Below are 26262 nucleotides of genomic sequence, written 5' to 3' on the forward strand. Positions count from 1 at the left end.
CAAAGAAAGATACGTATGCACTCAAATGTGAGCCCAACAATTCGTTACACATGTATATAAGGTGACTAGGGAAATGATGATAAATTTAAAACTAAGTATTAGCAACTAGTGATTTGGTTAATACGCCAAGATCCGTCTCATACGTGCTGAATACCTATCTAATCGTACATGTTCCTCCCAGCTCTTCCAAGTCTCTAATGAAAAACAGGTATTACACACACTGGTGTAAAGATCTACTGTTATTTTTCCATTTGGTCACAAGTATGGTGTACAGGACTCCGTGGAAACTCAGTCCTATCCACGTACTCGCGGAACTACCTTCTGTTTTTCAGTGTGTGCCTACAGGCTAGGATTTATGAACTGCTGTGTCCTCTCTTTTACAACAACTTTTACAACTGTGGCCAGAAAGGAAAGGTCAGCTTTGACTAGTGTAGCAAACAGTCTTTTGTTTTTATAAGGTACTAATCTTTCATTAAGGTCTTAAAGCATGTGTGCAGAAACAGGTATCTACATAGGACATTCAAGGTGGGGCTGCAGCATGCCCAAACAGCAAGGAAAATATGTGCAAACTGGAAGTCTAAGAAGAAATTCTCCAGGTACCCTGGACAGTACTCTGGTCATCAGAATACGCCAGCATCCCTGATACGCCATCTTCTCTGTTTCTGTCATCCATGACACAACACCTCATAGCTCAGCACTGGTGTGACAGTCAAGTGTTATCACACTTGTGTTAAAACTGAGGCAATGGGAACCAGAGAGCGCCATGACATTCCAACCCGAATCCGGGAGCTGCAATGAGACTGAGGTGAAGTGTAGAAATCCAGCCTTTTCCTCCCTTGAACTATCAGACAGTATGTCCCTCTACTTAAAAGATTATCAGCTAGCTTCTGACATCACCGACTCAAAAGCCTGACACTTCATGGTCAACCTGGGGCTAAACGTAAGTCCCAAGACAGAATGGTAACGGTGGCCTCTTCAACACGTACACGCACGCATGCAGACATGCACACACTCCCTCCCTATAGTTGTTTTCAAAACAGACTCAAACTCTGAAAAAAAAATAACTGCAAAGATACAAGCCTGACAGAGAATCAAGAAAACATTATTAAATTGCTTTAAATAGCACTTGGTAACAACTCAGATGTAGTGTAGCTAGAAAAAGCTTTTTCTAGTGTGTCAGACCACTTCTTCTATCAAAATTAGCCATCTTACCCTGTGAGCACATTCATCCATGAGCCTGAATTCAGTGGTTGTGAAATTAATAGCTTGCACATTTATGCCGAACCTAAATAAACAAAAACAAAAAAATCAAGCACTTCAAACCTAGTCTGTCAGAACTACATTGACTTATTTTTACATGCTGGCACCTATTCTTAAACAAAGAATACTTTTACAATTACATTTTGGCAGATGTGAAATACGGTGGAACTGCAGGTCTGCATTTCAACAGAATACACTGCAAATCAGTTTTATGTGGATTCTACACATTTGGAGAACAGACAGATGGCTGGGCATTTTAGATCTCTCAGCATACAATATTGCAAAAGATCACAATCAAGAAATATAATTTCTAAGCCACACAAATACAAATGCCCCACAGCTTTTCCTGCCCACATAACTGCTAAGAAATAATCACTATCAAATCTCAATAATTTACTCAAATATCCCTCTTTCTGCTCATGATTTGTTGGGACAAATTCCTATTTTCTTTCACATACTTTGCAAATCAAATTCACTTACAGCAGCTGATTATTTGCCTGAGAGCAAATAATAAGCATTTGACATTAAGGTATTAAAAACAGACATAAGAAAACCAGTAAGTAAAATTTAGATTATAGAGGACTAATGGACCTCCAGCCACTGAACTGGAAATTCACTTGTCACAACTTTCTATGATATTAGCTTAAAAAGAACCAAATAGTGGATGTGATTGCTGGAAAACCTAGATCTGCAGAAACGAAAGTGTGCAAATACAGAGAAAGTGTAATTTCAAACCACTAGAAAGAGTCTATGTGGAAATTTTATTTAGTATACAAACAGATTTAGTTATTAATGTGCATATATATACACACATATATATGCACATACACATAAGTATGTAAAGAAATGAGGTTAAGGAAGCAATTACAGGGATTTGGACCCCAAGTAAGCAAGTGAGTACACTTAAGCACGTGAGTAGTCCCACTGGTTACAACCAAGCAAATAGTCCTACCAACTACAAAGTTTTTCAAAGTTAAGTGTGACAGCTGGGGCTTACTTTGCTGAACTTCAGCCCACCTCACCATGCCCCTTTATACTGTTCATCTAACTCTTATCTAGATTTCTCTCAGTTCTGAATCTTCTCAGTTCTAAATCAGAAAGTTCAAAACAATGTAGAAACATTTGCTTAGCTGGCCCTAAACATTTACTGTGGGGTTCCTGGTTGTGGACCTGAATTTTTCTTCCTGGCTCCTGTTTCCTCTTCTTCAGCCAGGGTTTTTACCTAAGAAAAAGCTAAGAAGAAAACTTTTTCTGGTGGGAAGGATCAGTTACCTTCCTCCTCACTGATCAGTCTACAGACTCTGTATACTTCCAAACCAGCCTTGCAGGTAGATGCACATCCCCAGTTCTGCAAGTTGCTCCCCTCACCTGGGCAGCTTGCACAAGCTTGGCCTAAGCTTCAGATCTTAAAAGATGACCAACTATAGTTTATGGCTAGTAGACATAAACTTGCTGAAAACACGCTCAATTTGGTTTTATCAATGATCAGGTACATTACAAAGTCATGCGTCATACAGGGAGCTGCTCTGAACATGATTCTATCTTCCAAAATGGGTCAGAACATTGTCCCTACCTAAGTTACACTTTGAAAAATTAAAACAAACAATAAGCAACAATCATAAGGCATGGCAAATAGGTCTTTTAAAAGGGAAAACAGTATCCTGAGATAGTTATTCTCATTACCATTTGTTGAGCAGACTCAGTGAAGCTTGGGGATCAGGGTAGTAAGAAAGAGGCAGAAGCTGCAACATAACTGGGAAGGATGAAGGGTTTCTTAGTACGAAATATTTTACCTAAAGAGTTTGGAGGGGAAAAGAAAAAGTTAAAAACTACATACTTGATAACTGGAAGGTAAAATAATTCAGCACTGGTACTATGATCTGCATTTTCAAGGTTCTTCAACCTGGCTTTTGTCGTAATGCAATATAATTATATGTGCACAAAACTGCATGGAACAGCAGGACGTGTCACCACAATGTCATCACTTGCAAAAACAGCTAAGAGTGCATGAAGAACCGCATGTGCAAAAATACAGACCTCTCCCACCCCCCAAACAACCCTTTCATTTGGATTTTGTTTTACGCAGGCAGACATGAACAAAGCTCTTCCACAGAAGAAGGTGAAGTTAGTGAGGTGCCACCCTTTCTTACAGAAGTCTGAGAGCAAGCAGGTTATACACATTACTATGACTGACAATTAAATGGCACAAATGGAATATTAAGGTAATTCACAATATGTGCGTATGAAAACTATCTCCATATGATTGGTTCGGGCCCAGGCTAGGTTAGTAGTGACCTAAATCTGACAAACGAGAAAGAAACAACCGTCAGTGTGGTTGCAAGACACATAGCTCTGCTGATCTCTCAAGTGTTGTATCTCACAAAAATGTTTTACACACTTCTGTTACGCAAGGCAGTGGCATGAGGAAGGTCATCCCATAACTACATGCGCACCGTTAATGACAGTACATCCTACCCCTAGTCCCTTGTTCAATTATTTTACCACAAGCATGTAACTTATACAATGCTGCAAGGAAAGCTTTAACAACCACGAACAATTGTTAGTTAAGACCTACACTGCTTTACTCCTATCCTTGTGTTAAAATATTACAACTAGGTAGCTAGAGAACTTATCAAAGAGCCAAAGGGATACAAATCTGGGGTCTTAAATTAGACTTCAAAACACTGATTTACAAGCAGTATGAAAATGCTAAGCATCACCAAATATTAACCACAGACTTTGTTATTTAAACAAGCTAAACATACGTCAACTCAGAAAAAGCGTAACAACCACCGTCCTCACCATACTACTTTTAACTGCTGTGGCACTGAAGTTGAGCGTAAGGCCAGGCTCTGTAGTCAACCGTGGCAAGAAAAAGGCAAAGGACTCCTCTTCAGGCTTCTTCTGGTGAATAAAGCGAGCCAATCCTAAAATACTTCTCCTGCTTTATTGGCAAAACCAGAAAGCTTTGTTAATTTTATTTTCTTTTGTCTTTCAAACAGAGAACAAAAAAAAAGATGATTTGCCAGGACCTATAATTATGTCAACTAATCTTTCCTTGAAAATGTTCTTCACAAAATAAAGCCCATAAACCTGTAACCTAGTAGTACAGAGTCAGTGTAACTTATGTGCATCCCTTCAGTGTCCACTTTTCCACCTGCAACGCGACTGTGATTTTCACAGCTCTACCTCCTTATTCTGGAAAGGGGCTGATGTCACTGATGCACCATCTCTGTAAGAATTGCTCAGTCACAGTGACTGTTTCCTTCCCAATGTCTCCAGTACGCAGTATCCATTAGACCAGTGCCTAAAAACCTTAAAAGCTATTCAAAGACCCTGATGCTGAAAAGACTGCTATGTGACCTGTTGATGAAGGACTCGTGCAACTCCATAAATGATCTGGTAAAACATGCTTTGACTGCTTTCACGCTGGGTAGCTGTGGTGGGGTTATTACAGACAGAACATTATTTACATTCTAAAGTGCAGGCATCTGAAACGTTTACTTATGGCTGTGTCCTGGTTTCAGCTGGGACAGAGTTAATTTTCTTCCTAGTAGCTGGTACAGTGCTGTGGTTTGGGTTTAGGAGGAGAATAATGTTGATCACACACTGATGTTTTAGTTGTTGCTAAGCAGTGCTTACGCTAGTCAAGGACTTCTCAGCTTCCCGTGCTCTACCGACTGAGAAGGCTGGAGGTGCCCAAGAAGCTGGGAGGGGGCACAGCCAGGACAGCTGACCCAAACTGGCCAAAGGGACATTCCATACCATGTGACGTCATGCTCAGTACATAAACTGGGGAAAGCCGGCCGGGGGGGCCGCTGCTCAGGTACTGGCGGGGCATTGGTCGGTGGGTGGTGAGCAATTGCATCGGGCATCACTTGCTTTGTGTATTCTTTTATCATTATTATTACTATTTTACTTTATTTCAATTATTAAACTGTTCTTATCTCAACCCACAAGTTTTCTCACTTTTCCTCTTCTGATTCTCTCCCCCATCCCACAGGGGCGGGGGGGAGAGTAAGCGAGCAGCTGTGTGGTGTTCAGTTGCTGGCTGAGGTTAAACTACGACAGGCTGGCAGTGCCTTGAAATGGAAGCTGGGGGTGTCTAGGGTGCTCTGAAACTCCAGGTGCTTCAAGATAACTACCTTAAGTGCAGAAAGGTCAAAAATGTTCGTTCTAATTAAGAATACTTCAAAACAGAAATATTCTTTCTTACAACACTGTACTGGCTTGAATTAAGAACCTCAACAGATTCTGTACAGACCTGCAGGCTTCCCCACGTCTTATTTTTTGCCATCTTTCATAAAGTTCACTTGCAAGCTCAGAATCCGCATCCCAGGCAGAACGGTCCAGAGAGAGACTCTTCTGCCAAAGCAGATTTGCTAAAACGATAACAGATTTTTCATATTTTACAGAGATAACATTTGCTCCTTCCATCAATCTACTTCTGAACATGAGTAATCAGTATTTGCAAAGGGTCCTGACACAAAAATAAAAAAGGCAACCCACTTTTTTCACTTCAAAGCAAGCATATGTGAGGGTATATATATTATTGTCCATATCTGATTTGCTTAAAGAAATACATCTGCAAAACCACAGTAATTCTACATGCAAACAAGAGTATGGGTATTGCACAGGCTTTGTATGCGCTAGTAAGCTCTTTCTTACTGTTGCTACTTCTAATGGATGCCATTGAAAAGTCATTATGTTATCAGTAGTCTTTAAACAGAACTCTCCACTGATGCCAATAAAGTATCAAGATCATATACTATTCTCTACACAGTGGTACAAAATTATAATATCACAGCACAGCAGGGAGCAAAACAAATCCCACAGTTTGGCAGAAATGGTGTTTTCATTTTAGCTTCTCTTTTCAAGGTGCTGATAATTTTCTCAAATTCTTCTTAAGATAAAATTGCAAGACTTTACATCAGTCTAAAGATTAATGCCTTTTAAAAAGTTAGACTCATATTGGTTCAAGCATTTTCACATAGCAGAAAGGAGTTAGGAAAGCAAATTTCTTTTGAAAGAAAACAAAAATGGCTTATTTTGAAAGTACATGTACTTTATTTTACAATCCTTAGTGTTTAAAGTAACCAGCTGAGATTGATGATGACTGGAATAATCCAGCTATATGTTCTTTAGGTCAGTATTTTCAGGCTTGTGCATTAGACTTCTCTATTTAACAAGTACTAGTATCCTAAATTACAAGGCAGAATACCTGCATATAAAGATCTGATTACGTGTATTATTAGAATGGAAAGAAAGTAAGCAACGAGGACTTACTTGTATCAGCAATATTCCTTTATATAGATTAAAAAACAAACAAACAAAAAAAGAAAACCAAAAACCAAACACTTGCTTCTAAAATATGTAGCCAAGTGTGCATATGTATCAGTAATTCTTCAAGCCACGTGTTTCCATACGTCACCTCAATTCTCCTTTTTACAGTTGACTGGCTACTACTGCCTTCTTCATATCCTCATACGAATGTACATTTTAGGAAAGTACCATCTTGAAAACACATTCAGGAGAGCACTCACTTAAGCATTTAAAGCCTATGGTACCCAGCTGCCTACTGAAATTCCTTACTGAGCGGAGATTAAAAAAACCACTATTCTGAATCAGCTTCCATCAGACTCAACATTCTTCAGGCAGTATCATGTCCATGTAATACCTAACACCGCATTTTGGTAAATGCCAGCCAGGTACTTAAACCAGCTCCCAGCATTACAGTATCTGGAGTTAGATTCCTCAGTTCCAGAAAGAATGAGACCCCTTCTTTCTGTTTCACATGATACAGCATTAAGGATGCTGATTTATAAGCCTGATAAATGATCTTTTGCAGAAATCTATGAAATTATTGCTGTGAGAAACAGATAAAGAGAAGGCCTTCAAATTTAACTCTGGCTAAAGGCAGGATATTGGTCAACATTTGTTTTTTGTTTTTCATCAAAGACTTCCAAGGATCTGGACCCAGGTTCTGCACATTTTCTAATCACTTTGAGCTAGCTGACAGCTTTATCATTCTACCTCGACATCTCCGGAGAACGTGTGTATGAAGAAAGCAAGGAGCAGTACACCACCAATGAGAACTTCTAGGAGAGTCTTAAATATTAAGTTCAAAAAAATATTGCAAGACAGAACAATAGCGTAGCACATGCTATGGCATTAGAGGTCTGAAATACTGCACAGTGTACTCAGTACAGGTTAGTCAAAGGCACTGATATACTCCCAGAAAAGTGGACGTTTTTAAAAGACATAAAACTACGTACTTCTATGAACAATCTCAATATTCTCATTAGAAGTCCTGCTACATAAAATGGATTTTCTACAATAAAACTACCATCAGATGCCTGAAAAAAACTAAGACAAGCCTACCTGAATCAGACTTTCCCAAGTAACACTGAATATCACAATGGGCAATGGCTTCAAAATGAAGATCTCCCTGCTGGAAAAACAAAACAAAAACTACAACTGACCATATGACAAAACAACAGGACAAATTCCAGTTTCTCAGTGCATAATTTGGACGAGTCAAAGAAGAGAATTAAGGTTGCCTAGAGAACTGTAATTCCACTGCTGTTTAACTCTGGGGGCTTAACTTCTCAAGCTACAGAATGGTTTCACAGAGTGGTCTGGTACTGAGTTTTTCCTTCAGGACTAAGAGACAGATTTCTGACCTAAGAAAGAGGCTGCTGCAGCTTGGTTTGTAGTGTATAATAATCATTCAACACAACTGAATACGATACCTTGGACACAGTCGAATATATCTGCAGAGGTATTTCAAACATTACTCCCACATTTGTGGCCAAACAAATGCTAGAAAGCACATTTGTTACAGTGTCTTTCACACTGAGCTTCAAAGAAAATACATTCCAGCAGCCTGGAGGTAGAGTCAAAGGTTCGGCAAAGTTCAGAATCTAGAAAGAATCAAACAACAACTGAATTAAAATTGGTACAGTATTTTTGGTGCAAGCAGTACCTTGAAGAATGTAAACTTTCTCTTCTTTCGTGTTTTTGCTGTTATTACACACACATATGTGCCCATAACTGATCCATACAGTGCACACATGTAAATCTCCTATCTAAATATACGAAGAGCCAATTAGATGCCTACATCATGTGCGTATTCATAAACCAGATTTGTCTGGTTTGAATCAAGCAATTGCACGAGTAAATTATTGGCTTCGCCTTCTAAACTTCAAAGCTCATCTATGTACTGAAGACTTCCATTACAGCCTATGAAGAAATGCCGAATCCTATAGAGCACAAACAACACATGCAACAGCTCTGAGAACAGAGCAACGGTCTGTAATTTGATGCATCTGTAGATGCAACTCAAATGAAAGAACAGTTGCTAATATAACAATACAAAAACAAGCTGGACAGTGAATAATGCCTATTGAGAGAGTAAGCTCTTCAGGACCTAACAGTTACAGGCATACATATACCTTTATTTTTAACTGATTTCAACCAGCTCTGAGAACACCGAGTTCTTCAAAGAATCTATTTTGTATGTCAAAGGACCGTATACTTAAATCAAGGACAAAACATTGCATGAAGCAGAAGTAAAGCTTACCTTTAAAATGTTCTTCGTTTCTCTGGCTATGAAAACTTCATTCAGTTCAATGCTGAAGTCAAAATTGTTTGTAAACCATATGGACCAAAATCCTGAAGTATTATGATGTGGTTCTATATGAAACAAAGCTGCAGAAGGATCTACGTCAAAATACCTGTAAGTAAATACAGAAGAAAAATAAATACATCTGCAATTGTCCTTGAGCACGCATAAGCGGTCCACACAAGAGAAGATAATTGTAGTATTCTTGCATAATGAGGCTCTTTTAAGGTTTTAAGGAGAAAGAACAAAATTATTTCCTTTGGAATACTTACATATAATATCAAAGTAAAAATTGACAAGAACAGTGCAAAAGAGGTAGGCAGGTAATCACTCTACCCTCTTGCTATGTTATAGCACAACATTGCCTACTGCTTTGTGATATGGTAGTTTGGATGAAATTGGCAAAAGACGACTGAAGAAAAGACTTCACATTTTTTCCTATAACTACCCTGCTTCTGCGTAGGATTAACAAGGATGGTGGAAATTTTATCACAGACTCTAAGCAATGTTTATATGATATGAGCTGCTAAGGCATATCTTTTTACTGGCTCCTGAAATTCTCCCTGGATAAAATACAGAACTATTGCTTGAAATGTCACAGGTCTGTTTTGGCAAGTGACACAGCAACAACAGGAAGAAGCCTCTTCACTGTCCTTGGAATCGTTCAGTGACAAAGCAAGCTAACCTCATCTCTTAAAGTAGGGTACAATATTCTTCTCATAATATCAGTGACCATTAACAAACAAAAATCCACTGTCAACCTACCCTTCCATCACAGGACAGGAAAGACAGGCTTTTAGTGTTGCAGTGCCTTCCAATAGATTATTCCTCTTGTTGTCAGCGTAAGGACTTTCACTGTCACAGGATGCAGCTGGGCAAAGAATAGACATACAGGAGAATACAACATCAGCCATAACGAAAGCACATCCACAATGATCTTCATGTGAGGACTTGGAAGAACACTACAAAGGGGAACGTTTGCTGGTCCAATTCTCACACAGGTGAGCAAAGCATCTAATTGCTTATGTCCTAATTTTCAGAGGTTCCAAACCTTGCTTTAAGAAGAATTTATGAATGTTACACACTTTCAAAAACCGCATGTACAACAAGGCTGCGAAGAGCAACCTGACCAATTTTAACCATGTGTCACTGGCACAGCATTCTTACTTATCAGTGCACGCTGCCTCCTTTTAATAAATGAAAAACTGTTCCGAAAAAAAGAATCACTTAACATGTAGTCCCTTCTTTCTTCTTATTTGTCCTTTTTTGCTAGGAAAAACAAGTCCCAATGTCATTATGAAAGCAGCCTGTTTCATAAATGTTTAAAGTCTATGCACTGCAGTCTAGTGGTCAGAATAGGAAACAGGCTGGAGTCAGGAATGCTTAAATGTTAATCTTTGCTCTTCCACAAACACGCCTGGTCTCAGGCAAGCCTCTTCAATGATCCTGCCAAGAAATGTCATAGAAAATGACCACCCAAGCACAATAGCCTTTTAGAAAATATATTGGAAACAGAAAAATAACCACAAATTATAAAAGGATGTTGAAAAAGCATATTCAATAATTATGCTTATTGTAAAATCAGCTAACATTTTAGCAAATGTTTTCTTCCCCTTTTTGAAATATGTATAGCTTAGAGCCTTCGACTGGCATAAGAGGAAGCATATATACACAAAAATGGTGGAAACAATTAGCAGAAAGAATTCATCCTCCTTCTCAAAAAAGTCCAGACAAGTTGATTTTGAGATCTTTCAGGGTCTCTATCTGCTGAAAAAAGCTACCCTTTTATAATCAAATCCTGTTTAATCATATTATCTATAAGTATACATATCCTGTACCTTTACAAGAAATCGAAGCAACTTTTGTAAAGTTAGTAGATGATGAAGATAGCAGTACTGGCTCGAACTCCACAGGTGATGTGTCTTTTTGTGACAACTGCCATATTTCCTGCATGAAGACAAGACACAATGATCCCTGTAACAGTACTACCATTATTATTGCAGCTCCTGTATTGGTGTATCTTCTTGTCAAATTTGCAAGCCAGTATCTGCCATTTTTCTCACATCTTCTAAATCAACCCATGGATTTTTATTCAAGTTAACAGCTCTTATGCCTTAAAAAAAAAATCCGTCACTGAACTACAACTTGTCATCTAAAAGATGTATTAGATGTTTGGGCACATTTTAAAAATATAGAAGCATGGCATTTGCCACCAGCAAAATCAATCTGCTATTAGAGAGTAAGTCAGTGGGCTAATTAATTCCCCAATCAAATTCAACACCCTAAAATATGACTTCCTGAAGCCCATGATTACCTGTATATGCACAAGGCTGTTCCCAGAATGCATGACGTACACATCTACTGAGGAATCACCTGTCCAAAAGAATGAACACTGAGGTAAGTTCACCAAGGATGGAAGCACTTTTGCTTTGTCAGATACTCATATGAGAAGCAATCCCGATTAAAATTTAAAAATCTTTGTGCAACAGCTACCCTTGTAAAAAAGAGGAACTATCCACATCTTGAGCTGGCAATCGTTTCATAAAGGAGTAAAAATCCACTCAACAAGATTTTTGGCCACAAACATGAAGGCAAGCATCAACAGGGAATCTTCCTTCATTATCTCCTAAATCCAAGATGGAGCACAACTCCTCCCTTTCCTACAGGCAGGGAGACAGGAGGCACAGCTGAAGGAAAGAAGTATGGCTAACGCTGATGCAACTTTCTAAGACTAAGGGCCAACCTATCAATAGCAAGAGAGAGTCCAGTAAAAGCTGTTCTGTATACGCACACAGCTACGCAAGATCCTGGCTTGCCTGCTTTGAACAGCAAGCATTCTCAGGAGACAATGCGAAGCTGGATTTGGTGCTTAACACCTCCTGGGCTTAAAATAGGAATGAACCTATCACCTGCTAGGGTAGTAACCTATTGACTAGAGCAACAGGAGATGGGTATAACCAATAAGGGCTATGGGTATACCACCGATAAGGTGGTACAGCTATACTGGGTAACCACCCTTCATCACTGACAAAGCTATGTTCCCGTCCACAGGACACTACGAAGGTATAGAGGACCAAAAGAAGAGCAGCAGGACAGAACAAGAGATGACTATTATACCAGGGTTGTCATCACACTTCCATGAAGGAATATGACCTGAGTTCTTGCCCTTGCTTACACTTGAATTACATCAGTATATGCAGGCTGACATAAAAGGACATTCTCCCACTTCACCAGGCACAATTTCTAATACTGAGTGTGCTTTGCTCAGCTGCTTGAAAGCAAGACTGTGCCAGCTTCCAAAAGAGCGTTCAAGATGTTGATTCTGAGTGAGCAGATGCTCCACATACCCACAGCTGTTTAAAGCACATACTCCTCTTCAACCTTTCCAGCTGGCTAGTTCCCCTGTGCAGACCTTGCCTACCTGCTGTCCCACTCTAGGTGCTAACACGTGCCATACGCCAAGACTAACACAGCACCATAGTCCCTTTTGTTAGATCTTTCCCTCAAGACCACGTCTCTCATTTAATTATACAAACGGAAGGCAAACAAGCATTGCTGTTTGATATGGTAAAGCCACCACCGGTACTGATGAAGCAAGACATGGAACTTCCCACCGACAGCAAGTCCAAAGGACTTACATGACCAACCTCTAACACAGTGAGGACTTATAATTGCATTATATTTAATAGAAAACAGCCTTAAAAGCATACTTCTAGTACTTTAACAATCGAGAGTGTTAACAGTGAGCACCCTTGACACGACAGATGTGAACAATTCTCTACCAGCATCAGAATAAACGTATAAACTCAACATAACAAAGCACTGGCATCTCACCGGCAGGGAAACTAGGTTTACGGGGGGTATTTCAGTTTCAGCTCTGTGTAAACATCACATCACAGAACAGGCATGGGGGAAACAGCATGTATTGTTTTGTGACTAGATCTTGAACGGAACTTCTCAAAAGACAAAAAGATCATGTTCTTTTTTTACTAGTGTCTTAAAAGGTATTATTTTAATCTGGATTCTTAAGCAGTTCCTCCTTCTTCAATCAGAAAGTAAAACTGGCAGAAATGTCTAAAAAAAAGCTATTCAAACAGACTGCAAAGCTCTGTAAATAATTTAAAATCCCCTGGATTTAGAGGATTTGTTCACCCAATAAATGTAGCATAAAGAAACTGCAAGGAGTTGATTGTTTTGCCTGTGGAATTCAGGTGCGCACATCTGTATTACCTCATTACCCTACTTTCCACAACAGCCACTATCCCCAGTACTGTACAAACCATTCTGCCTTCATAGTCCTATTATGGTGAATTTAATTAATGGGAAACCAGAAATGCAGTTGTAGAAATCAAAGGACCGTGACATCTCTCCATACTATTTAAGCAGATGCATAAGCATGGGGGACTAAAGAACGAAACAGATGTAGTTTACAACTTTACGATCATTACCTTTATAAAGAGGACTGCGATTACAGTAACTCTGCCTTAAACAAAGTGGCTGACAAGCTGTGTTTAACTAAACTGATTTGTTTTCCCTTACTCACAAAATTTAGCTGTCACTGAATTTGATTCAATTTAGCACATCAAATTACAATTTATGTATAAAACCAAGTTCTATTACAATTAACAGTCATATTTAGGACTTACCCGTGGTCTTCGTTTTTTCCATTGCTACATAAACTACAAAAAGATTCTCCAGTAAGTATTGTCTGTGCTCCACAGAATCTTGTTGGGCATTTTCCATTCTTACCGTTAAGCTCATTTCTAGCAGCATTGGGTCATCAGACATAAAACAGCAACTCTGGAGCGAGACAAGGGGATACGGTGTGTGTGTGGTGGGGGAGGGAACGGAAAAAATTCATTACAGTAAGGTATCTTGAGAAGTTAATCAAAGGTATTATCTAACAGACAAGGTTTCCAGCACCAAAGTGCGGCAAAACAGGAGTAATTAGGACGTCTGCTAAAATCTCAGCAGAAACCAAAGACAGTGCAGGTACAGACAGCACAGCAAAAACAAAGACGAAAAACAACTAAAAAGGACACTGAACCTTGAAAGAATGCAAATTTATAAACTGTCTTAGTCAGTCTCACCTCACGGACTGCAAAACAGTTTCCTTTGTTAAATCCTCTGCCTTCAATAAAATGTGCCATAAACAGACTGATGCATGTGTCTTAATGGTAGGAAGACAGTTCATGTTCACTGGTCTGTTTATAGTTAATTTTTCCAAATCCTGTGTTTTTTGTCTCCATTTCTCACTGAAGTAATTTTAAAAAAACAAACATACATGTACAATTCTTAATAGAAAACACTGTCGTCTGGCTAGAACACTTCAGATAAATACAAATAGGATCTTATTTCCTTCTCTAAGTAGTGGCTGCTGTTAAGACAGCTGAGTCTTAGCAACTACAAAGACACAGACACCATTTCGCAAAAAATTAAAGCCAACAAAGCAAAACAAAACTAGACATTCAACAGTGAGTAACATAAGTTTGTCCTGCATCACACCATGAAGGTCGCTAAACTCAGGCTCTGTTGCCCTACCAAGAGGACTAATTTGCTCAGGAGGAGGAGGAAAAGAAAACCTCCACCTCTGGCACATGAAGTGCTCTCGTGAAGCGGCAGCAAAACACCTTCAGCTAATCTGAAGTGCCGCAAGGAGGTACAGTGGGAGTGGGGAAGCATCTCTGGAAATGGGATGCCAGTTCACCGCTCACACAGCATCAAAGAAACCCTCAGCACTTGAAATGGCTGCCAGGAGCAGGAGAGGAGGCTGCTGCGGAGACTGGAGCACAGGGACGGTGCGCCCCTGGGAAGCTCGCATCAAAGAGTGGGCAGCTGCACTACATGCAGGTGCACCTCAAGCCTAGCCTTACTCACCAATGCAATGCAAGAATCAAACGTGGGAGTAAAACAGCACAGGATCACTGTGAAGTGTAATGTACAGAAAAACAGCTACGGAGTCTGGGCCTCATCACACTTGATGAAAGAAAGGTGCCGCAAACCACAGCACGGGCCTATATATCTCATCCAATAAAACACCCCATCGAGTACCATCATGGCTGTGAAACAACACCCATTTACTGTGTAAGGACATTTGAGGAGAGAGGGGAAGAGGAGATTCGGATGGCACTGCTCCTGGGCAGTAGGAGGAGGAGACCTACTGTCCTGAATGCTCAGAGCTTTTGGAGGGGTCTTTTCTGCTAACAAGCTCGCCCCTCCTAAGCTCTGCCCAATGTCAAGGCCACCTTCAAAGCCTCCTCAGCACACGGCCCAGACAGCCCAGACTTCAGCCTCTCAGCTCATTGATCTCTTGTCTGTGAACCAGAAAGTTGTGAAACGTTTCTGGAGAATGGAAATCACAGGAATCTAATCACTTATGTACTCCATGTAAGTAATACAACACCTACACATTAAAACGCTTAGCCTGTTGGGTTGCTTCTGTTTCTTTTGGGGGGAGTTGGGTGTCTTTTTCCATCTCACCCTCTCCTAAAGGTCACAGTGTGATGTGCGTGACATTTAATTTATACCACAGGGTACAGTTTTATAAAAGCATAGCTAAAAGCACAATTCCCCTTTAAACTGAGACATTGGAAACTGCATTGTTCCTAAAACTTCTAGAGCTCTGGGAAGCTTGGATTAAAATAAGATGACTTTAATCCAAGCTTTAAACTTGGATTAAAATAAGATGACTTAAATAGATATAAAATGATAATAAAACATACCTTAACTTGCTGATACGCGTCGTTAGGTAAACTGCATTCAAGGTGAACACGTAAGAGACTGGCATTCATAGTTTCTGCCTGTAAGAAAGAAAAGTGAAGAAAACATCAAGCACATTGCTTCTAAAGATGTTATCATATAATTCCGATTCACACACCACAATTTATAAAGATAATAGGACTGTTTCTGCATATGCATGACACAGCAACGTAAGGAAATTTTTAAAAATAAATACAATTACTCTGTACAGTAGGCCAGCAATCCATCTCCAATTCTCAGGAACTCCATCAATATCTACTTACTTATCAAACTATTATTATACATGATTATTAAATATTTCTACAGCATCAACATGAGCAACCCTTATAAACTTTCACATGTCAATAAACTGTATTCAACAGAGCCTTTTTTTGTATAGTAGAAAAGCTTCTTTCCTTGTTTTCTGTATATTTTCTTTGCTGATTGGATACTGAAATACAGTTGCTAGGCCAAGAACATAATGCTTCTTGGACATGGTCTGATATGTAGGCTTCATGCCAAAATGGACAGACAGAAAATGCTTGTTTCGCCTTTTTATTGATTGGAAAGGGAAAAGAAAAGACAAGACGACATTGATTGTCCCAGCTTGTAAAGCACTCATAAATCTAACAGGGCAACAGCACCGACAAAGCCAAGCATAGTTCATGAAAGCTATCTGGAAATCTGGACTGCCAAATTACTTGCACAAACTGCTCAGCCAGTATATGGTGATTCTAGATTTAAACAAACAAAAAAGATTCAGAATGGCACATCTGTCACTATCAGTGCCTTAATTACAGCAAAATTACCTGGTGATTTTGAGACTGATGTGGAACACCCCCAGTTTCTCTTGTGATACTGAACTAAATACCTGAGTGGAGTATCTGCGGTTCAAGTTTCTGAAGGTGCCGATGCAACTGACTTTAAAGAATTTCCATAATTTGATGCTGAAAAGCGAAACTGTGAAGAAAAGTTTTTAAAGTATCCAACACCTTATTTCATATCTCCCTGGGACAGGCAGAAGAGGGCAGGGTGCATCTGAGCAGAGAGTAGATTTACCACACGCGTGGCATTTCATGGGGTCCAGTTTTATAAAAGCACAGCCAAAAGGAAGCCAACATACATTCTGCATTCCCGATTCAACCGGATTTCATACCAAAATGACTGGGGCTTCACACAAGAGGGCGATGTAACCTCTGCAAAGGTGGTTAGCGGCGACCCAAACCCTGTTCCCCAGCGCAGCTCTCCGGGGACATGAACCCCTGCCACCTCCTTTCTTTTTTACAAATGATTTTGTCCTCATCAAATTTTGAGAGCAGGAAAAAAACCCAACATTTGATTCCAAAACATGCACCGCTTACTAACCTCTCACGGCCATGACTGATAGTGGAGTTTTAATGAGGCAGTAAGATTATATAAAGAACAACTTTGGGGGTCACTTTTCTGGTCAGATAAACCTTGATGCTTAGAATTCCCTTCTCAGCAGTTCTTGAGAGAACACTACCACTTTCATGGTCCTAAATAAGGAGCTGTTAGCCCTTATTCAATGCCATTGTAGTTTAAAGTAGTTTAAGACCCCACACCCCTATTAAAAAAAAAAAAAATCAGCTAAATCATATTTTTCCCACGTTGTTTTTTTTAACTTCTTGACCTGGCATAGGTCTACATGGGAAACTGCTGTCACCTTAAAATTGAAGCTGCTAATGTAACACGCACAGAGGGGAAAAAGGTGTTACTGGGGTGTATTTGTTGTTGATCTGTTTTCTATGGGAATTTTTTATTTCTGTTTGTAAAGCTATCTTCAGAAAAGGAAAAGGGTTTTCATTTATCTAAGGCAGGCAACAGATGCATAACTGTCATGTCTACTATCTTACAACACTGGTAGGACAGCTGTGTTAACCATAAAGAGAAGATAAAGTATTTGAGAAGAAAACACTGTCAGAAGCAGAGTTTCCAAGAAGACAAAGCCAGGACAACGTCCACATCTCCCAGCGGTGCACGTGCTCCATTTACACTGTAAATATCACTGCCTATGAATCAGAGCAGAGAGCTGAATTATGCAGTGTATGTTTGCACCAGAGGCGAACTGAAAAGGAGAGGCACGGCACAAGGGGAAGAGTTAGAAAGAGCACTGCAAAGCAGCACAACCACTGCCACTTCATTACCTGGTGCCTCTATTTTGTATTAGGTACGCACGCATACGTACTTGCATGTACACACACCCTCAGCACCCACAAACCCTATATGAACTGAATAGAGAAGTCTGATAGTAGCCACACGAATGAAATTCCTACCAGTTTTGGTAAGTTCTTACATTTAAATTTTAAAGAAACAGAGGCCTCTCAAAAAAACCCTAAAAACCTGAACCATCTGATCTGCAAGGAGCCCTGCTCTCCTGGCAAAGGTCTAGGATTCTCGCTGGGGGACAGTACAGTAGGCAATTACTTAGGAAATAATTCATCCATCAAAAGAGAAACAGAGCATCAATAGGATGGCTGGCACAGGCCAGCTCAACAGCCACCAAGCAACCACAGACATGAGGTCACTTTTAGGGGAAGATTTCCTTATTGTGCCTTAGGTGCCCTGTCAATCAGACATGGCTCTATACATGATTTTCACAGAGATATTCTTGCATCATTATCAGGACTGTAGAGTTCAAACCACTTCCTGGAGTTTGGCCACAGTATAATTAAAAAAGAACAAACACTGAACAAGCCTCCCCTTCTTCCTGCAGGCTGGTACTTCAAAGTTTCTGTCCTGGACAGTCCCTGAGCGTAAAAAGCTATTTCCACCCTGAATGGTGTTAATAAGCTGTCCCTGTAATAATGATTCAGCAGAGTTTCATCAGTTTTTTGCAGGCAGTTATCAGGATGGCACACCAAGAAAACTCTACTGTCCTACCACCTTCCTTTCTCCACGCCCAAGCACCACACTTGCACACATTTGCTTCTCTGATCCTCTGTCCACTGGCACAAAACATAGCTTAAGGAGTCTTGGGTTCCTGCCAGTACTTGCAGTATTTCCCATGTCGTTGGCTCATAAACTTCGAACTCCTCTGGGAAGTCAGCAAATGATGCCTGTGTCTCCTACGATAAGACATTCTGCCCTGCAGGTCACTCCTCCATTGACATTTCCAGTGTGTTTGAACAGCATTTTGAACATAACAAGGTAGTGATGTAGCTGCCCTGTTAGTGCCATCCAAATACTAAACAATGCCAAAAAACAGGCAACTGGAGCAAAGACTACATCCAGAAGCTGGATAAACAAAGATGACCTATATGGGCTCCACCATCTGTTACAGCTTAGTGGTAACTAGCCACTGCTGAATGGCCACGTGGACATACTATGAATCCACAGCGTTGGACACAGCGCTTCTTTCCTCCCGATGAGTGAGCCAGGAGCCCAGAAATCCTGGGATCCAGGACCACAGCCAGAGCACACCAATCCTGAACCCTTCAAAAGCTGGAACTTTGAGAAGAGTAACAGAAAGAGGGTGAAATTCAACAGTAGAAAAGGCAACTTTGTCTTTCTTTTTCTTTTCTTATTAATCACAGGAGTTTCTGCTAAAAAAAACTGGGGGAATGATGGCGAAAAAAGAAAGGCTGGTGTATCTTTGCCTGTTAAAGGCTAAAAACAAACCAAAAAATCAATGGAGGTTCATTTTCCACAAAAATGCAAATGCAAACCTGTCGCGTATTGTATTTCCAATATGTATTTCCTACTGTAAAGGTAAACTTTCATCTATAATCCCTAGGGATATATCATATTTCCAACATAAAAACTCTGTAGAGGCAAAATTTCATCCATATCCCTATGTACAATTCTGGCCATTCACCTTCAAAAGAAATTTTTACAAACTGAAGAAGCTGCAGAAAGGGGTTGTCAATTTGGTTAAGAAATGGACAGCCCATCACTGAAGAAGATACTACAGAGCATGGACCGTTCAGCTTGGCAAAGCGAAAGCTGGAAGATGCGATGCCACCTACAAATGCTTCTGGGTATAAGCCTCAGAAGCAGGAGGCATTGTATAAACTAAATGCGTATCTTAACAAACAAACATAAACCGGCCACAAAGCAATTCAGATTGGAAATCAGGTGTAGGTTTCCAACCATCAAAGGAGTAAGAACAAGTATTTGGGGTAATGGTAGCAATGCCTCCAGCAGTTCTGAGAAGGCATTTTACCAAGCACATGATGGGACTAAATGACAGCTTAAACACAACCACCAGGAGACAACAGAGGCAAAAACCAGACACACACCATGCAGCACTTGGTGAGCTTTCTCACAGGTTTCCAAGCAGCATCAGTAGACTTCAGAGGTAAGGATACCTTTAGCGTATCAAACTAGACATTGTCGCCCTAGGTTACAACTCATTCATCCCAAGATGATAAGGGATGTGTAAATGAGGCTTACGCTATCCTGAACTTACACTGGTATTCTACTTCAGTTAAAAATAAACAGGGGAAAGCAAATGTGCACAGTTAAGTGAGTATGACTGGTTTGTTTTAAATGCTTTTTCACTACAAATCTCCATTGTATGTTTAATAGTTATGTATCCTTAAGTTTGCACACGTGTAGTCACTCACTCAAACCTCATAGACCTCTCTTCCTTCCACAGCTTCTGAACCTAAAATATAAACTGGACAAAACAGAATCATACCGATTTTTATGGGATCTGGATCAGAATATTAGTAGGGTGAATTGAAGGAGGCACTTCTGGAGAGGACAGCTATCTGTAGAGCAACATTTTTCTAAAAGGAACCCAAACTCGAACCATAAGCTCCGCTTCAGTATTTAGATCTTGCCTACCACCTTCAACAGCTGAGGAGACCGTCCCACTGCTGCAGCATTTCTGTCCAAATAGGTAACATTCAGTGAACTGAAGAGTAATTACTCAGTTATAGCCCGGCACAGGAAAATTACACCCAGAGCTAGGAGAACTGAGTCAACACTCTCTCACAACTCACATCCTGCGACAAGACTGGTGCCAGGTGGTACCATGCTGCACTGCCAAACATGACCTCAAGCTTGTACTCTAGAGAAATAAAGCACAGGAAAATGTTCCTCACTAAAGAGTAAGGAAAATGTCAAATGCTCCCCAAAACTTCTCTACTCAGGAATTCAGACAGATCTGCGAAGCAGCAGAGTCTGCATCCAAACTTCAGACAGTATCTGACAACAACCCATCGAGCTAGACATGAAGATGCAGAGACACATGTCATGAACAGCATCCAAAAAACCCTTCTCAGTTCTACCCCTAGCACCCCAAATTACAAACCCTGAAGATTTTTGGTTCCTTCTCAAGAGTCTGTCTGTGTATGCCCACAAGCAAGCACACCGGTGTGATTACAGGAAAGAGACTGGTACAGAGGAAAAGAAAGGAAGAAAAGGAAATTGTGCATTATCCTCGGGTAGAGTAAGATTGACGTAACATATACGTAGTAGACTGAAAAATACGATCTGAGCTGAGAATTTTTCTCAGGTAGAACACAAGACATCATGAAGTCAACGCAGCTTGCATTTAGATGAAAGATTAAATTCTGTTATGTGCTAAGATATTCTAAGTATGTTTTTGAAAAAACTAAATCTGTGTACAATACAAAAGGAAATTTGAAAGATCAATTTTTCCAGTTAGTTATTCACTTGAGAGGTTCTGTATGGCCTGGAAGACTATGAAAATACCTGCAACTGCAACCAAACGACAGAAATCGTTAAAGCTTCTTTCAACTGAAATAGTTATGCCTTGTAAATCCTCCTTGCTGTATTCTCCACAGCTCTCTGCCTTAGTCAAGCTGAGGTAAGCAAAGCTGGTATCTGCAGCACTGATACGGGCAGGAGGGGGTATTCCAGCCTGACTCCCAGCTCTTGTTCTCATCCATGCAGCATGCCATGCTTTTTAACTGTGGCAAACTGTTGGCGCAGCCCTCTTGTGAACTGGCATGGGGAACGGGTCTGAAGTAAAACACAGAACAAACCAAAACAGCCCCCCACAACTTTATAGCACAAAGTTTAATTTTTTTAGGACAGATCAATTCTCCAGTTTAGTTCAGAGCAGTGCCTCACAAATAGTTTTGTCAGCACAACTGAGAGGACAGCACACCACGGGAGCATGAATGAGAACAAGTGGGAATAGTTTAAACGCCAAAGACTGTCTCATAAAACCACAACACCAGCTGATCACAGTAGCCCCGTATCTTGCAACCTCTCTCCTGCAGTCACTGGTACTTGGACTTTTTGTTAACGTTCCTTGCATCCCAACAACCTGAGGACAAAAACCTTTTACGTCTAAGAAGATTTATGTTTCATCTCCATTTGAAATGTATACTGTACCAGTGTGTGTGAGGCCTGGATGTTTTGAATGTGTGGAAGCAGTAAGTAGGCGTTTGCTAGCTGCACTCCAGGTTCTTCTGGAGAAGACGTCAGAGTTCCCATTCCAAAAAGCTGGTGTTAAAAAAAAAAAAAGGTCATTACATCAACATCTAGTATTTCAGTTATCACAGTAACATACAAAACTATTTTGCTAATAATAAAAATCTTCCCAAGAAACAGATTGGTCTTTTGCATTAGATTCTTTTAAAAGACAATTTATAAAGTTCCCATGGGGAAAGTAACTATACACATAAATGGCACTTTAGCATCTTCACTCATTCAGGCACTACTACAAAAACAAAACAAAGCACTCACCAGCAGAGCATCAGGTTATCTCAAAAAGAAAGTATCTAAACTCTCTTACTATTCTTCAGGCAATTACAATACACATATCACCATTTGGCAGTGCAGTAATTTCTGGAAAAACTTTGTTACTAGTCCAATTGCATGTTGAATGCAATGGCTTTGCCTTAAAAATTGAGTAAAATAAATTTTGATTTTTTTTTTTTCCCCAAAGTCTGCAGTTTTCAGAGCACTATAAGATTTGCACATTGAATGTTTTACTGCATTCATATTCCACTCCACCAAGATTAGCTTATGACAACGAGATGCAAGATAACCAGGGGGAAAAAAAAAAAATCATTAGAGGTTAAGAAAAATGCCTTGGGGTTTTTCACTTGTATGCAAAGATTTATTATTTTTTACTAGAAAAAAACCACGTTTTTAATTAAGAGGATAATACAATGCATTCTATGTTCACTGAAGATCTCTGACTACAGATAGAAAATATCAGATCAAAGGGAATATGCTATTTTTTTATGGAGGCATTTACAAAGTACATTTTACTATACTGGCACCTATTCTCCATTCGGGTGAATCTTCTGTACATACTCTTGCATAAATGCATTAGAAACATCAAACGTTTCAACGCTTTTGGGCTCTCAAGAGCACTGTAACTGTGCATCAACCAGTCAAGTTATGCCCAATTTTGAAACTCAAACCTAATGCAAGCTGAAATCATGAGCAGCTACTTCCTCTATTTCAGGTGGCAGGTGTAACTGTCCATGAAAACCAGCCCGTTACTGATTTTAGCAGCAGTCCAACAAGAGACAAACTGATTTTTTTGGTAGCACTAACAATTGCTTCCCCGCAACTTGTTGATAAAAGGCCCTGGCTGAGCTGACCGGGCAATAAATCAAGGAGTCAGGAGTGAGTACAAGGAGAGGAGAGACGTCAAAAAGAAAAGGTCAATCACTCTATAATGCAGTCTTCCCTCATCCTTGATGAAAAGTTCCTGCCAAATGTGGCATTACCTCTAATAAATACTAGATAAATGCAACATTTGTATTAAAAACCCATGTATTTCAATTGAACTGACCTATGCTTCAATTTAAGGAGCTTTGTTTTCCATCACAGTACCAAAGTATGGGAATGGAATAGCTAGATGGTCGATTTAAAGCTGGCATTGTTTCTAAATCAGTGAATTCAGTTAGATTTTTCTTTAACAAATTAATAAAAGCAAGGAACTTGGAGTATATAATGTCTCTTATAAAAATAAAAAAGCTTAAGACTTGCTTGAATTCATTAGTTAATCAGACAATAGGCGGCTTTAATGCACAACCATTACTTTGGCTTTCATGTTTTAAGGGCCTAAACCTCTCACCCTGTGCTACATCCCCAATGTGTTTACATAAAATCCTGCAGAGTAGCTGAAAACCACCTAAAATATTTCCTAAAAACGTTTTTCATGACAAATGCATTCCCGCACAGTGCAGTCTAGACTGCAGTATTATATGAAACCAACTAGTAGCGACAAGACCACGATCTTGTAAGTACACATATACAAATACACTTAGTTTTACTACTGCAAGTAGCCCCACTAACAGTAGTAATTTTAACCATATACGTCTCATGAGGGATCATGAGACTAGCCAGATCTGGTAAAAGGGATGAATTGTAAACATTACCCCACCTGACTTGTATCAAGAATTCAATGAACTTCGAAAGTCTTCAAGTTCAAAAAGTATGAAAATCGCTTTTTAAAACAGAAGTAAATCCAAAACTCAAGCTAAAAATAAGAGTAGTTACCTGATATGAAAGTACTCCATGAGATGAGGTATTTATAAATAATGAGCTTTCAATACTGCCTTCTTCCGTTGGCAGGAAGAGTACTCTGAAAGAAATTTTTCCCATCGCTGGAATCACCTGCAGAGACCACAAAGAAGCTTGCTGGCTCGGTGCTGGTGATCAGGACACCCACCATTCAGTCGCATGGCCCAAGAGACACTTCCACATTCACACCCCTATCTGTAGATCCCAAGCAGAACCTCAGCCCTGAGAAGTTTCATCTGTCCACAACTCTCGACTCTTACTACGGAGAACTGAGACCACGCAGCAACTCGCCGTATGATGGCTGGAGTTTCTCAGCTAGCTCGGGCCTTGTCCGTCAAGACTCCTTTTTGCACAAGAAGTTAATCATGCAGCACCAACAACCTCTGCGTGCACAAAAATGCTTCCACGCATATAGATACCTATTACAAAGTGAATCAATCCCCCCTATGATATATAGTCAAATGAGTCAAAGCTGAGCTTGGGCAACACAATTAGTAACCAAATAGGTCTAACTGAAAGAACAATGATGTTCATGTCTGCACAGTAATACCCATTCAGCCATAGAAAAACACACATCAGATGAAAGCATAATAAAAACCCTTTGCACATCAGTGGAGGATAAACTCTGGGCTTCATCAAACTGAGATCACAGCGATTCATTCTTAACATGCATTATATTGTTATACACCGTTAAAAAAATTCAGAGGTAAAATAATGGTCTTAGATCATAAGGCGATTATGCTCATAATTGCAATACAAAATGCATAAAACATTTCACTGCAGTTTTTTTTGAGGAATATGCAAGACCATTCAAAAGACTGAAAATTCAAGGCTGTAAAACACCCACATGCCTGTGGGTTACTGCATAATGCTGCATAGAGCAGAATGAGATTTAAACAGCCTCTTTAACACTGAAAAATTCTTCTCTTCCTCTGTTACTGTAAAACACATTTCCTGCTGTAGGTTTTGGATGTCTTCTCCCTTACCAGTGTAAGTAGAAGTGAGCGAAAAAAATGCTAGCAAACAGAAAAAAAGTTGGAGGTCCAACAAAAAAGCACGAAGAGAAAACACAGAATGAAAAGCTTAGGCCAAAGGAAGCACGAAGGCTTGGCACTTGGCCATTACATAGTTTCCAAAAGTACATCAACACTCACCCGGCTATGAGCAGGAGACACATGAAACTGTCTAGTAGCTGTAAACACTGAATTCACTACAACTTCTCTATCTCTACTAGGGTTGTAGGCATGCAGCATTTTAGCTCTGGGTAACCCCAGTAATCTAAAGCGGGGAGGGGAAAGAGAAAGAAGTTATTCACTTTTTAAGTACAGGAAATGCACAAAAAAGCAACAAACACAAATCCCTCTAAAACACGTTGATATGCAACAATTTCCTAGTTGTAACTATTCTTTGGAAACATGCCAAACAAATTTTGCCCTTTAGTATACAAAGACAAATAAGTAACGTTGGGATGCGAGAGGTGCACTTAGCCAAAACTCATTTGAGTCATCGGGAGTTTAAGAAAAAAACAACCCTTACGAGGCACACAGTTTTGAATAAAAAAAGTTTAAATAACCAAAGCCTTGTTTTGTCAGCTAAAGCAATGATTCTCTTAAGGCTTTTGTTTTAGCTAATACATCCTAAAACCCACCATCTTATACATTCATTCTGTGCATCCTCTGAAACATTCCTTTAACTCATAAGGGAATCGTGTTTCTTTTCAGTTACCGATAGACCAAAGGCTGATTATCATTTAAGAATAATTTTTAAAGTTATCTTAGAGGAGAACTTAAAAAAAAAAAAATCTCAAGTATTCTACCAGTATGTTTTGCCTGGTATTTTCTGGATTTATTTTCTGAAGTTAAAGGAAGCAACAAGCTTCCCCTCCACTAGGAAGGCAATTTTTCAAGAAATGAACAACTGATTTGACAATCAAGCAAAATCACCTGAAATGTACCCAGAACGTGTTATGGTTCCCTATTCCCTTTTCCTCCTTCCTAGAACTATGTTGATTTTCATTTACAAAGTATTGCAAGGCAAGAAACACAGTTCCAACTCTGTGGCAATTACTTACTATTTCTCTTTTTTTCAGAGGATGGCGTGATCTCAGCTAAGGCTCTTTACCCAAACGTAGCCCAATATAGTTGTTCCTCCCCGCTTCG

The 26262-nt window shown here is 39.8% G+C and overlaps 1 protein-coding gene across 4 annotated transcripts in view; it reads right to left on the reverse strand.

Moving 5' to 3' along the window:
- The window catches only part of TMEM131L (transmembrane 131 like), an 84013-nt gene that overhangs the window by 21617 nt on the left and 36134 nt on the right, over positions 1 to 26262 (reverse strand). For 2 of the 4 annotated variants that reach the window (XM_076336659.1, XM_076336657.1), the window contains exons 5-19: positions 25258 to 25381; positions 24080 to 24196; positions 21953 to 22063; positions 15607 to 15684; positions 13531 to 13684; positions 11199 to 11257; positions 10723 to 10831; positions 9650 to 9755; positions 8843 to 8996; positions 8013 to 8183; positions 7642 to 7711; positions 5525 to 5642; positions 4063 to 4201; positions 2944 to 3053; positions 1213 to 1285 (exon numbers count right to left, since the gene is read on the reverse strand). In XM_076336659.1, coding sequence (XP_076192774.1) covers positions 1213 to 1285; positions 2944 to 3053; positions 4063 to 4201; positions 5525 to 5642; positions 7642 to 7711; positions 8013 to 8183; positions 8843 to 8996; positions 9650 to 9755; positions 10723 to 10831; positions 11199 to 11257; positions 13531 to 13684; positions 15607 to 15684; positions 21953 to 22063; positions 24080 to 24196; positions 25258 to 25381 — 1693 coding nt within the window. Of the gene's footprint in view, positions 1 to 1212; positions 1286 to 2943; positions 3054 to 4062; positions 4205 to 5524; positions 5643 to 7641; positions 7712 to 8012; positions 8184 to 8842; positions 8997 to 9649; positions 9756 to 10722; positions 10832 to 11198; positions 11258 to 13530; positions 13685 to 15606; positions 15685 to 21952; positions 22064 to 24079; positions 24197 to 25257; positions 25382 to 26262 lie in introns of all 4 variants that reach the window. The other 2 variants (XM_076336658.1, XM_076336656.1) reach the window with 1 other exon arrangement.

Source organism: Aptenodytes patagonicus, chromosome 4 (genome assembly GCF_965638725.1).
Source record: "Aptenodytes patagonicus chromosome 4, bAptPat1.pri.cur, whole genome shotgun sequence".
Classification (NCBI taxonomy): Eukaryota; Metazoa; Chordata; class Aves; order Sphenisciformes; family Spheniscidae; genus Aptenodytes; species Aptenodytes patagonicus.